This window comes from Pollachius pollachius (assembly GCF_949987615.1).
Source record: "Pollachius pollachius genome assembly, chromosome: 3".
Classification (NCBI taxonomy): Eukaryota; Metazoa; Chordata; class Actinopteri; order Gadiformes; family Gadidae; genus Pollachius; species Pollachius pollachius.
Genome location: NC_136936.1, coordinates 569,553 through 584,107, shown reverse-complemented (window position 1 = coordinate 584,107; position 14,555 = coordinate 569,553). Strand labels below are relative to the sequence as shown.

General features: G+C 52.6%; 1 protein-coding gene across 1 annotated transcript; it reads right to left on the bottom strand.

Annotated features, from left to right (window-relative positions):
• Positions 1-1,434: 1,434 nt before the first annotated feature.
• On the bottom strand, positions 1,435-13,740 carry LOC307072412 (high-affinity choline transporter 1-like). The gene is made up of 9 exons (XM_079731701.1): positions 13,639-13,740; positions 12,311-12,513; positions 11,312-11,425; positions 10,620-10,775; positions 7,403-7,551; positions 7,051-7,212; positions 6,397-6,550; positions 5,219-5,436; positions 1,435-2,317 (listed from the first exon to the last, which is right to left on the bottom strand). Exons 2-9 carry the CDS (start codon positions 12,492-12,494, stop codon positions 1,733-1,735), a joined length of 1,722 nt encoding a protein of 573 aa, XP_079587827.1. The 5' UTR covers positions 12,495-12,513; positions 13,639-13,740; the 3' UTR covers positions 1,435-1,732.
• Positions 13,741-14,555: the final 815 nt, after the last annotated feature.

The window sequence follows — 14,555 nt, the reverse complement described above, 5'->3', positions numbered from 1 at the left end:
ACTCCTTTAAGACACTTGGAATATAATATCCTGTAATTTCCAAAAGTTGTGTTTCAGTCCGCTAGACTTAAGTCTAATTAGACACTCAAAGCCTTTTTCTTAGGAGCAGGTACTTTATTGAAGCAATGACATCCTATTCAGAATGCTTTTGATTTACAACTCTGTGCAATATAAAATGGCTCTTTGAAATATTATGTTTAGAACAATACTATGAAGTACCTCCTACATATTAAAGACTCTTAAGGTATTCAGGAATCTTAAGATAGATATGAAAATCCTCAAAATAATTCACAGCTCCATGTTCAAAGAATGCAGTTCAGTTACTTTGTTATATGAACTCCAAACTTAGAAAGATGGGGATGTGAATATAGGAATAACAAACGTTTTTATTTGTATAAAATGCCTTACAAAACATGCCAACAGTTTTTATGAAATCTTCGCTCACATTATATTAATCTAGATTAAGGATAAGTGGTTTGAAGAAAAAAATTATGATTTATGGATAGATGATTTATGAAAACGTGTCCGTTGTCTCGCTGCTAGAGTCTTCAGAGATAGAAACCATCCCAGAAATATACAAATACTCAACTTAAAGGCCAGGCAATATTTAAGGCAAGCGTCATTCAAATGGGTTGATCTGAGGTGTTAACCCCAGATCAACTAACCTCACTAACCCCAGATCTACTTACCTCACTGAACCCAGATCTACTTACCTCACTCAACCCAGATCAACTTACCTCACTAACCCCAGATCCACTAACCACAGATCAACTAACCCCAGATCCAGTAACCTCACTAACCCCAGATCAACTAACCTCACTAATGCCAGATCCACTAACCCAAGATTAACTAACCCCAGATCCACTAACCCCAGATCCACTAACCCCAGATCAACTAACCCCAGATCAACCCATTTCACCTAGTTCTTCTAACTATCTGCATAGTTAAACTGGTGAGCTTAAAGTCTTAAAGTATTTGAACACAAAATAAAATGCTCAATAATATTACATTTAACGCTGAGTTAGGAACTCTTCAGTCCATCTCCACAGACCCCTCTGGATCTCAGACCTCCTCGGTGAGCTCCCCAGTTAACCCTACACTGTGGTAAGGTTCAGAGGGGGCCTAACCCATCATCAGAGGGTCTGTTAGTGAGGGTCTTCTCCTCTTTGGTTGGGTCCCTAACTCATCCTCAGGAGAGGTTAGTCTGTTAGTGGGGGTCTCAGAGGAGAGGTTAGTCTGTTAGTGGGGGTCTCAGAGGAGAGGTTAGTCTGTTAGTGGGGGTCTCAGAGGAGAGATTAGTCTGTTAAGGTCTTCTTTTTACATTTGGGACGAAAGTGTTGACCTCTGAAGCGGTGACAAGGTGATAATGTTGCATAACGATGAGCCATAAAGAAAATAACGAAAAAGACGTTTGCTAAACAGCGAGATGTTTCAGTTGCTTTGATTTGTTGAATATCGTTGACCTGACTAACAGGGCGGTTAAACCATCATGCAGAACTAACAACATCCACGAGAACAAAAGGCACCCATCTGACAAACTGGGGGATCAGCGATCCTCATATCGTATAACTCCACACAAGAGCTGGAGTTTAGCACCAGGAATGGGGAAATCCCGAAGGAGACATCAGACTAAGCAAAGCTTCAGGCCCATGAGATAAGAAGCAACAAATTAGAGAGTAGAACAAGAACGAGTATGAAACGAGCCCACGGACGACCTCCCACTACCGACCAATCAGCAGCTCTCAGCCACCGGGGGGGGGGCCGGGCCGGAGGGAGCCAGCAGGTTCTCCTTGGCGGTCGGGACCGCCCTGGTCTCCCGCTCCTCCCCCTCCTCCGCCTGCCGCCCGGCGGGGAGGCCCTCGGCCCCACCCCCCTGCAGGGCCCCCATCAGGTCCCAGGAGGCCGGCAGCAGGCGGAGCCTGAAGGCCCACCGGGCCAGCAGCGAGGCGGCCGGGATGGACAGCATGGCCAGCAGCATGATGGCCGTCCGGAAGGGGAAGTACTGGCTGACGGCGCCGCTGTGGGGGTCCCGCCTCCAGCCAGGGAACAGCAGCACGGGGGGCAGGTGGAGGAGGGGTTCCCCGCTCAGCCCCCGCAGGGTGGTGCTCAGGACCAGCCCCGCCAGCGCCCCGTAGCCGTTGGCCCGCGGGCAGTGCAGCACGCAGATGAGCTGGGGGAAGATGGTGACGTAGATCAGGTCCCCGCTGACCAGCCACAGCGCCAGAACGCTGCTCTCCATGAAGGCCAGGCCCATACCCGCCAGCCCCACCAGCAGCACCGACACACGGATCACCCACAGGCACTCCCTGTCTGACGCCTGGGGGGGGGGGAGAGAGGGGGGGGAGAGAGGGGGGGAGGAGAGAGGGGGGGGAGGAGAGAGGGGGGGGGACAGAGAGAGAGAGAGGGGGAGGAGAGAGGGGGGGGGACAGAGAGAGAGAGAGGGGGAGGAGAGAGGGGGGGAGGAGAGAGGGGGGGAGAGAGAGGGGGGGGAGAGAGAGAGAGGGGGGGAGGAGAGAGGGGGGGGAGGAGAGAGGGAGAGAGAGAGAGGGGGTAGGAGAGAGAGGGGGGGAGGAGAGAGGGGGGGGGACAGAGAGAGAGAGAGGGGGAGGAGAGAGGGGGGGAGGAGAGAGGGGGGGAGAGAGAGGGGGGGGAGAGAGAGAGAGGGGGGGAGGAGAGAGGGAGAGAGAGAGAGGGGGTAGGAGGGAGAGGGGGGGAGGAGAGAGGGGGGGGAGGAGAGGGGGGGGACAGAGAGAGAGAGAGGGGGAGGAGAGAGGGGGGGAGGAGAGAGGGGGGGAGAGAGAGGGGGGGAGAGAGAGAGAGGGGGAGGAGAGAGGGAGAGAGAGAGAGGGGGAGGAGAGAGGGAGAGAGAGAGAGGGGGTAGGAGAGAGAGGGGGGGAGGAGAGAGGGGAGGGATAGAGAGAGAGACACATACAGAGACACAGAGAGAGACAGAGACAGACACAGAGACAGACAGACAGACAGACAGGCAGACAGACAGACAGACAGAGAGACAGACAGAGAGAGAGAGGATTAACATTAGATGTCAGAATGACTGCAGACAACAAGAGGGACACATTTTACATCATGAACCAGCAGAGCTGTATAAATGCTTTCTTGGCAGAGGATCCTGTAAAAGGTGATATACAGTGGGGCAAAAAAGTATTTAGTCAGCCACCAATTGTGCAAGTTCTCCCATTTAAAAAGACGAGAGAGGCCTGTAATTTTCATCATAGGTAAACCTCAGCTATGAGAGACAAAATGAAAAAAAAAAATCCAGAAAATCACATTGTCTGATTTTTTAAGAATTTATTTGCAAATTATGGTGGAAAACCCTAACCCTAACCCTAACCCTAACTTCTTCTTTAAGAGGCTCCACTGTCCTCCACTCGTTACCTGTATTAATGGCACCTGTTTGAACTCCTTATCAGTATAAAAGACACCTGTCCACAACCTCAAACAGTCACACTCCGAACTCCACTATGGCCAAGACCAAAGAGCTGTCAAAGGACACCAGAAACACAATTGTAGACCTGCACCAGGCTGGGAAGTCTGAATCTGCAATAGGTAAGCAGCTTGGTGTGAAGAAATCAACTGTGGGAGCAATTATTAGGAAATGGAATACATACAAGACCACTGATAATCTCCCTCGATCTGGGGCTCCACGCAAGATCTCACCTTGTGGGGTCAAAATGATCAGAAGAACGGTGAACAAAAATCCCAGAACCACACGGGGGGACCTAGTGAATGACCTCCAGAGAGCTGGGACCAAAGTAACAAAGGCTACCATCACTAACACACTACGCCGCCAGGGACTCAAATCCTGCAGTGCCAGACGTGTCCCCCTGCTAAAGCCAGTGCATGTCTGGGCCCGTTTGAAGTTTGCTAGAGAGCATTTGGATGATCCAGAACAGGATTGGGAGAATGTCATATGGTCAGATGAAACCAAAATATAACTTTTTGGTAAAAACTCAACTCGTCGTGTTTGGAGGAGAAGGAATGCTGAGTTGCATCCAAAGAACACCATACCTACAGTGAAGCATGGGGGTGGAAACATCATGCTTTGGGGCTGTTTAGATGTGAAGATGAAACGTGGCTGGGTCTTTCAGCATGACAATGACCCCAAACACACCGCCCGGGCAACGAAGGAGTGGCTTCGTAAGAAGCATTTCAAGGTCCTGGAGTGGCCTAGCCAGTCTCCAGATCTCAACCCCATAGAAAATCTTTGGAGGGAGTTGAAAGTCTGTGTTGCCCAGCGAAGGCCCAAAAACATCACTGCTCTAGAGGAGATCTGCATGGAGGAATGGGCCTAAATACCAGCAGCAGTGTGTGAAAACCTTGTAAAGACTTACAGAAAACGTTTGACCTCTGTCATTGCCAACAAAGGGCATGTAACAAAGTATTGAGATGACCTTTTGTTATTGACCAAATACTTATTTTCCACCATAATTTGCAAATAAATTCTTTAAAAATCAGACAATGTGATTTTCTAGATTTTTTTTTTTTCATTTTGTCTCTCATAGCTGAGGTATACCTATGATGAAAATTACAGGCCTCTCTCATCTTTTTAAGTGGGAGAACTTGCACAATTGGTGGCTGACTAAATACCCCGCCCACTGTATGACTCTGACCCTGCCCACTGTATGACTGACCCCGCCCACTCTATGACTCTGACCCCGCCCACTGTATGACTCTGACCCCGCCCACTGTATGACTGACCCCGCCCACTCTATGACTGACCCCGCCCACTCTATGACTGACCCCGCCCACTCTATGACTCTGCCCCCGCCCACTCCATGACTCTGACCTCGCCCACTGTATGACTCTGACCCCGCCCACTGTATGACTCTGACCCCGCCCACTGTATGACTGACCCCGCCCACTCCATGACTGACCCCGCCCACTCCATGACTGACCCCGCCCACTGTATGACTCTGACCATAGAGGATCTGGCCCTCTCTCTGACCCCGCCCACTCCATGACTCTGACCATAGAGGATCTGACCCTCTCTCTGACCCCGCCCACTGTATGACTCTGACCCCGCCCACTCCATGACTCTGACCATAGAGGATCTGACCCTCTCTCTGACCCCGCCCACTCTATGACTCTGACCCCGCCCACTCTATGACATCAGCCAGGTCAGTGTCAGCTCAGACGAGTAGCGTCAGCAGAACACCGTTTACCCACCGACAGCAGACTGACCAACAGCCCCTCCACACACCTTGACTCTCAGCAAGTTCTTGTAGATGTTGCGGGCGAACATGGAGGCTGAGGAGAGCAGCACCGAGTCCATGGACGACATGACGGCGGCGGCCAGCCCCCCGATGCCCACCACCGACACCCAGGAGGGGGTGAGGTAGTGCAGGGCGATGGGCAGCACGTTCCCCGCCTGGCCGCGGTCAAACGGAGAGGGCAGGCCGTAGGCTGTCTGGTTCCAGTCTGCAGGGAGAACACCCCGTTATCAATGGTAATACAGAGTGCTGGTGGCAAACATTAGATCTGCTGGCAGCAGCTGCCAGGAGACATGTGCTGGGATGTGTGGAGACGGTTGCTAGGTTACCATTGACCTATCATGTCCTGCCTCACTCTTTCCCTTGGCTGGAAACCAGAACCCAGCAGCTCACTCCTGCCAGTCTGCTACCATCAAACACGGAGACACCATATGGCTCCAACCTAGTGACGGAGATGGTGAAACGCACGGCTGAGGGGCCGTCACAGTGCACTGACCGGGGGCCAGCTCTGAGGTCCCTCTGGTACAGGCTGAGAGCAGCCCTAGGACCCGGGCCGGGCCGGGGTCAGGGTTAGGGTTAGGGTTAGGACCCCCAGACAGGAGCGCCCTGTTCTACAGCCCCGTGGTGATCGACGGGGAGGGTGTGGTGGAAGATGTGTAACGTTTAATCAAGATGTTCAGTCTTTGATAAACATTAAACATATGTGACACTTAACACGATGACACTGTGATGATGACATAAAGGCTGTAATAGGGAGGTCATGAGGCGAGTGACTGGTTGTTTGTTGTACTTCAATAGTACAAGCTGTTCATGAGTGTGTGTGAAATACCCCCCAGTAAAGAGGAATCACTACAGTTGATGAGAAAATACTCTGGCCTTCCTGAGTGAGCACATGGGATCCAACACCGGCCAGCCTTGGAAGACTTTGGCTCAGGGCCAACTCTCTCTGCGACTGCTTTAATCCACTGGTGTGTGTGTGTGTTTGCCTGTGTTTGTTTGTTTGTTTGTGTGTGTGAGTTTTGCCTGTGAGTGTGTGTGTGTGTGTGTGTGTGTGTGTGTGTGTGTGTGTGTGTGTGTGTGTGTGTGTGTGTGTGTGTGTGTGTGTGTGTGTGTGTGTGTGTGTGTGTGTGCGCGTGTGTCAGTGTGCGTGTGTGTCTGTGTGTGTTACCCGTAGTGGAAGCGACGGCTCCTATGATGATGGACGGCACGGCCAGGACCAGGACCAGGCCGGCGGCCAGGAAGCATGTGACCTGGGCCTGCAGCGGGGAGGCAGCCGACAGGATCCGCTGGTACAGGGACTGGTAGGACAGCCCCCCCAGAGACTATACACACACACACACACACACACACACACACACACACAACCTGTCAGCCTGGAAGTGTGGATGCGATGCGTCGCACTGTGGAGTTTGATTATTGCATCTGATCGTCTGTCACCCAAGGCATAAAGAATTACCTTGGTGCCCACATTCACCCCATGCACGACACGCTAGTGTTAGTCGTGATGAACCCATTAGCAGGCTGGGGTTTCACTAGAAAATCGCCTCTATGAAAGACAGAAGAGAAGATCATTTTAATGAGTCATTCATTTGGTACAGAGAGGTGTGTGTGTGCTGTGTGTCTGGGAGACGTTTGTTATGTTTTAATCTTTTTCTTCTAATCTATTTCTACCTCTCAGTTTCTGTTGGTGATGCATGGGTCCTTGTGTATTAAATCCATAATTCAAATAATAAACAAAAAACCAAACTCTGCAGCCCGCCACTACACACTCAGGTCTCAACATGAAGAAACCTTGAAGACCACAAACTCATGGAGGTCTAACCAATAAGAGGAGTTCATCCAGCCATTTCCCAGCATCCTCTAGCTTCAACTCGCCCATCCAGGGCACCTGCTGTGATTGGTTGAGCCAGGCTGTCATTGGTTGAGCTGTGTGTGTGACATCAGAAGGGGTCGGGTTGAGGAGGATGAAGGGAACACACAGCCACTAGAACGAGAACAAAAGAAGCATCAGAGATCTCTTCGGTCCAACATGGAGGACGGCCGCGTTGCCATGTGGGCCCCGGGTTGCCATGTTGGGGTCAGCAAAGGCTGTTGGTAATGAATCGTAATGTAAAGGTAAAAAAACAGGCAATTAAAGCGAAGCACCACCCTCCTCCAGCCTCCGCCTTCCTCACCAGGCTGAGGAAGATGAAGAACAGCTGGATGACGTCGGTGTAGGCCACGGAGTAGAGGCCGCCCAGCAGGGTGTAGGTGATGGCCACCGCCGCCGACAGCACGATGGAGTAGAGGGACGACAGCTCCAGGATCAGACTCATTGTCCCGCCTGACACACACACACACAATCTATAGATTAACTGTATACGTGTACAATATGAAAACACATTCCTCAAGGCTACTCCTGTTGCTGTCTTTTCCTCTCTGCTCCTCTCTGAGCCTCTCTGAGCCTCTCTGCTCCTCTCTGAGCCTCTCTGCTCCTCTCTGAGCCTCTCTGCTCCTCTCTCCTCCTCTCTGCTCCTCTCTGCTCCTCTCTGAGCCTCTCTGCTACTCTCTGCTCCTCTCTGAGCCTCTCTGCTCCTCTCTGAGCCTCTCTGCTCCTCTCCTCTCTCCTCCTCTCTGGTCCTCTCTCCTCTCTGCTCTTCTCTGACCCTCTCTTCTCCTCTCTGCTCCTCTCTAAGCCTCTCTGCTCCTCTCCTCTCTCCTCCTCTCTGCTCCTCTCTCCTCTCTGCTCCTCTGAGCCTCTATTCTCATCTCTGCTCCTCTCTTGAGTTCACGCTGGCTTTTCATGGGCATACATTCTGCTACATTCTGCTTATCAATATAATCATAAAAAAATGAATCCCAATTTGAAGGTTTATGAAGCGTGAAAGCATCAATAATATAGCATCATAATAACAGGCAAACATTAAAGATTTTCAAAAGACTACTAAGATGGCCGACGTCGGTGTGGTAGAAGACAGGAAGTGATGCAATCAGACCTTTAAGGGCACATAACAACCTGGTAGTGAGATAAAGATGTCTGGGCTTGAATGAATCAGGCTTTAATTATCCATTCGGAGTATCTTGCCCAACAGGAAGTGATGTCATTAGTGGGTAGGTGTCGAGGGAGTGAGAAAGGGACCTGGGGTTTATTTGATATGAAGGAAGTTCTATAGGTTCTACAGGATAACACATGTGGGGGCCTCAGCCCTGCAGGAAGTGACTTACTAATGCCGCTTTTCCACCGACAGTACCAGCTCAACTCGCCTCGACTCGGCCCGCCTGTTTTCTGCGTTTCTATTGCCCAATGTCTGGTACCTGGTACCTGGTCTCACCTCCGTTGAGGTTCCATGAGAGCTGAACCGGTACTTGGCCCTGATTGGCCAGAGAGTGACGCCACTGGACGAGCGAGACGTCTGAGCCTGCCACCCGACACCAGGTGTTGAAAATGGAATCCCGTCGCAGCACCTCTCCGCGTTATAGCAGTGTTTATATCATATCGTCACAAGATGAGCAACTTATCACAGAAAGCGATATGTACGATGTGTACGATCGTACAAAATGTGTGCGATATGTACGAAATTAGGGTTTATAGTTTATAGCAGTGTTTAAATCATATCATCACAAGATGAGCAACTTGTCACAGAAAGTGATGTAACATTTTATAGGCGACCCACAACGTAAGATGTCACATTCACAATAATAACCTACGAGGGCACTAAAATACGTAATAGTTTACAAGTCATATTTGTATGCATGATTTGACCCAAGGAAGCACAGACAAAATAAGATAAAGCGCGTTCACGTGGAGAGGGGGTGCGATTTTAGACGGGGATTCCATTTTCGGGTTAGGGCATCTTTAAATACTAGCATCAGCATTCAGTCAACAATAGTGATAGATTATTGAACACCGCAGGAACAGCGTGCAAGAACACGCCTTGGACCGTGACAGAGGTGGAGGCGCTCCTGTGTGTAGCCCTGTCTGTTTATGTGTCTCGTGCTATGTGCCCCCCCCCCCCGTTGAAGAGGTAGTTTTTAGATGGAAACACGACGTGCCTGGAACCAAACCACGTCGTGCCGCGCTAAGTCGTGGCGAGTTGAGCTGGTACTGTCGGTGGAAAAGCGGCATAAGACATTTATACTGTACTATTACTATTACTAGCACTACTTTGTATTCTATTTAGTGCTGTCAGTTTAACGCGTTATTAACGGCGTTAACGCAAACCAATTTTAACAGCGTTAATTTTTTTACCGCACGATTAACGCTCTTTTGGCTTGGCAAACGTCGTAGTTTTTTCACCTGCTGTCTAGCAACAACTAGTCACGTTAGAAAAACTACAACACCATAACGGATCTAGCTACACCGGAAACAAAACAACACGCCGCACAAACTTGTTGGGGCAAGCAAGGATACGGAGCGGGTGAAAAACTCCTTAAAAGTGTGTGTGTGTGTTTGTGTGTCACTCTGTTCGAGCCTGCACGAGAGTTCAATGTTGTCATTAGCTGTAACGTCTTTCTGACCAATCGCAGTTCAAGGCTGTCCAGGCAGTTCTAATGTCCAGGCACTTATAGAAAGTACTTAGCATTGTGTAGCATGTTATCCTAACTATCTTGGTTGTATACGGGGAATGGGTTAACCTAGCGATTGTTAGTGCTTGGCCCTTGGTTCTATGAACATCCTTACTGCACCGACAGCCATATATTGTTGTTTCTCTTTCTTCTGACAAATAGATAGATAGATAGACTTTACCAAATGTACTTATTGTAAGTCGCTTTCGATAATGGCGTCTGCTAAACGCCCTGAATATAAATGTAAATCTTCCTTGACCACTGCTCCCCTCCAGGGGATTAATAAAGTATCTGTCTATTCAGCGCCTGGTACTGTCCTCCCTCCCCCTAGTGGTGAAAACGGGTACTGTCCTCCCTCCCCCTAGTGGTGAAAACGGGTACTGTCCTCCCTCCCCCTAGTGGTGGAAACTGGTACTGTGGCCCCTTACCCCTAGTGGTGAAAACTGGTACTGTGGCCCCTGACCCCTAGTGGTGAGCCCTGGTACTGTGGCCCCTGACCCCTAGTGGTGAGCCCTGGTACTGTGGCCCCTGACCCCTAGTGGTGAACCCTGGTACTGTGGCCCCTGACCCCTAGTGGTGAGCCCTGCTACTGTGGCCCCTGACCCCTAGTGGTGAGCCCTGGTACTGTGGCCCCTGACCCCTAGTGGTGAGCCCTGGTACTGTGGCCCCTGACCCCTAGTGGTGAGCACTGCTACTGTGGCCCCTGACCCCTAGTGGTGAGCCCTGCTACTGTGGCCCCTGACCCCTAGTGGTGAGCCCTGGTACTGTGGCCCCTGACCCCTAGTGGTGAGCCCTGGTACTGTGGCCCCTGACCCCTAGTGGTGAGCCCTGGTACTGTCCACTCACCCAGGGCCCCCAGGATGCAGGCCACCCAGAGCACGTCTCCCAGGAGGGCGGGGACCAGCAGGGCGCTGGTGAAAGCGTTGCCATAGCGCCGCTGGAAGGGATCCATCATGGTCACGTAGCGCTGGGCCCTCATTGGCTTGGCGAAGAACAGACCCCCTGGTTGGTCAGAAGGTCAGTTTCATTATGTCTCACAGAGCATGGGGAGTCATGCACAACAACCCTGTCTGTCTGCGTGTGTGCGTGCATGCTAGTGTGTGCCGCGTGGGAAGTGCCACGTTGGCTGAGCTGTTGTTGTAGTCCTGCCTTTTGACCGGGAGCCAGAACGGCTCATTAAACTCTTATCAAGGCCCAGGTCTTTCATAATTCATGGAGCAGCGAAGGAGCCAGCAGCCACTGACAGGAGGGCTTGCACGACGGCGTTGGAAACCCTTCACCAACAGGAGCTCTTAATTAAAGTGTAATGCATCCCTCAATGGCAATCACGCCCATAAGGAAAATATTATGTTGGACAATATCTGTATTGTGTGACACTGAGTATTCATTTGTGGTGTTAAACCCATGTTACTGTACTTCAAACAAAAGGACGACGGATTAACCGCAGCGACCGCTGTGTCCAGTAAGACTCAACCCCCCCCCCCCCCCCCCGGTGGCGTGTGAACCAGGAGGCCTGCACAAGGTCCTCGGTCGCTTACCCAGGAAGAATGTGAGGAGGTAGGCCAGCGGGCCGGTGGCCCACAGCAGGCCTTGAGACGGGGAGTACACGGCCTCGGCGGTGCCCATGATGTAGCCGCCTCCCACCCAGGTGGCTGCGGAGACAAGAGGCGCCGTGGTCACGACCTTGGTGCTATCAGTCTGCTGCAACAACAGGGGGGGGGCTACCGGTCAGGGTGAAGACGCCCACCAGCAGGGGGATGGGGGGGCTACCGGTCAGGGTGAAGACGCCCACCAGCAGGGGGATGGGGGGGCTACCGGTCAGGGTGAAGACGCCCACCAGCAGGGGGATGGGGGGGCTACCGGTCAGGGTGAAGACGCCCACCAGCAGGGGGATGGGGGGGCTACCGGTCAGGGTGAAGACGCCCACCAGCAGGGGGATGGGGGGGCTACCGGTCAGGGTGAAGACGCCCACCAGCAGGGGGATGGGGGGGCTACCGGTCAGGGTGAAGACGCCCACCAGCAGGGGGATGGGGGGGCTACCGGTCAGGGTGAAGACGCCCACCAGCAGGGGGATGGGGGGGCTACCGGTCAGGGTGAAGACGCCCACCAGCAGGGGGATGGGGGGGCTACCGGTCAGGGTGAAGACGCCCACCAGCAGGGGGATGGGGGGGCTACCGGTCAGGGTGAAGACGCCCACCAGCAGGGGGATGGGGGGGCTACCGGTCAGGGTGAAGACGCCCACCAGCAGGGGGATGGGGGGGCTACCGGTCAGGGTGAAGACGCCCACCAGCAGGGGGATGGGGGGGCCTACCGGTCATGGTGAAGATGCCCACCAGCAGGGGGATGGGGGGGCTACCGGTCAGGGTGAAGACGCCCACCAGCAGGGGGATGGGGGGGCTACCGGTCAGGGTGAAGACGCCCACCAGCAGGGGGATGGGGGGGCTACCGGTCAGGGTGAAGACGCCCACCAGCAGGGGGATGGGGGGCCTACCGGTCAGGGTGAAGACGCCCACCAGCAGGGGGATGGGGGGGCCTACCGGTCATGGTGAAGATGCCCACCAACAGGTGGATGTTCCGGCCCCCGATCATGGTGACCTCGCTCTTGCTGCCGGCACATTTCTTCTCTTCTTTCTTGGACTTCTTGGAAGCCCAGACTCCGATGGCCAGGATGAGGACGTAGAAGACCACCACGGCCACGATGCCCCCTACGTTCAGAGCCATTATCAGTCTGCAGCAAGCCCTGTGAGACAAGACACACGGCGGTGGTTCAACACAGCTCCTCATCCCTGGAGGAGCCCACTGTGACCCTGACCCTTTAGATGCTGAAGCAGCTCCATGGACATCCTTGGCAGTATATTTCATGATAGGACCTAATCGACCAATACCGAACACGTTTAGTTTTTCAGTTAACCCATTTGTGCCGTGCAGCAGCCGGCACAAATGGGTTAAAAGCATTTCTGAAAATCCACTGCGTCCGCCCACCCATCAATCTTCCCAACCTACTATTAGACAAAGTGAAGTGATCTTGCCCAATATCTGTATTGTGTGACGTTGAGAAATCAGTTGTGGAGTTAAACCCATGTTAACGAGTAATTCATTAGTATGAGAGATATGAGTTGGCACTACAGCAAGGCCCTTGAGGCCTGTCACATGTCTCTCATGAGGGTCTGACTCCCTAGAGGTCTGGTCCTGACCCCCCTAGAGGTCTGGTCCTGACCCCCTAGAGGTCTGGCCCTGACCCCCTAGAGGACTGGTCCTGACCCCCCCTAGAGGTCTGGCCCTGACCCCCCCTAGAGGTCTGGCCCTGACCCCCCCTAGAAGTCTGGCCCGGGTTACGACACTGAAGCTCACCGTTCACACGGACAACTGGTGACTCCCACTAGGGGCGCTAAAGCTACTGGTCGTACCAGTTAAGAGAGTGGTCTGTGGACTGGTCTTTGTGGTCCCACCTTGTCCCCTCTCTGGCCGTGTTGGTCCCGCTGTGAGCCGGGTGGGTGTCGGTGTCTTCTCCTATTGATTATAACGTCAACGAACCGAACCGTTACGCGTCGACCTGATCCTCGGACGGCTGTACACTTTCACGTTCAGCTCAGGGTTCCCCTTCTGTCTGAGTGCACGATAAAGGAATCAGCCCCATTTCATACATGTGTTCTATTGTACAATAAAGGAAACAGCTCCATTCCATCCCTGTTGTATTGTACAATAAAGAAAACAGCCCCATTCTAACCCGGTGTCGTATTATACAATACAGGAAACAGCTCCATTCCATCCATGTGTTGTGTTGTAGAATAAAGGAAACAGCTCCATTCCATCCATGTGTTGTATAATAAAGACGGACCGCTGGCTGAGGTCCGCCGGTACCTACCAGGTCTTCACTCGATCTGCACTCGGTCTTCACTATTCTACCGTCGGAAGGAGATGATAAAGCTCCTACAAAACCAGCTTCAGCAGAGTCCTTAATAGTCCAGGAGAGAGACCAGTCCTTGTGAACTCTTAATACCAGGTCCAGGAGAGTGACCAGTCCTTGGGAGCTCTTTGTACCAGGAGGTCCTCTTTGTACCAGGTCTGCCTGCGTCCTCTCCGCTCGCTCCTCTGAGCCCACGCGCTCGGATCCTGGGGCGCGCGACCCTGCGCGTGCCCGTGGAGAGGAATCTCTGAAGGCCAAACCTCCTACTGGATGCTCCAACACTCCTACTGGGTGATCCAATTCTCCTACTAGATGACGGGGGAGAAGTCCTCTCGCATCAGTCGGTGTCTCTTCTCCTCTGATATCATGACGCCAAGGAGCCCAGACAGTCCCGGAGCGCCATTGGCTCAGGAGTTTGAGCGGGTTGACTTTTAAGCGAAAGGTTGCTAATCCCCGGCTCATCCTAGCGGAGTGTCGAGGCGTCCCTGAGCGAGACGCCTCACCCTGACGGCTCCCGACCAGCTGGCTGTCGCCCTGCGGGGCTTACTCCGCCGTCGGTGTGGAATGTGTGCATGAATGCGTGAATGTGTGGCAGTATGGAAAAGCGCGAAAGGGGCGGCCGCGAAATCGCGGGGCGTTTGTTTACACCCATTCAATGAGATCCGAGTCTTTTAAGGACATTACATCGACCCTCACGGCAAATTCCACGATTCCAAATTTTGAAACATGTTAATTTCCCTGACAAAGTAGATAAGAGCGACGTCCAAAATACGTCTTAGCTTGTTTCTACTGTGATGATTTCACACTGGGTAAATGGTAAAAGGACTGCATTTATCCTGCGATTTTCTAACCAGCCCAGCTCAAAGTGCTTTACA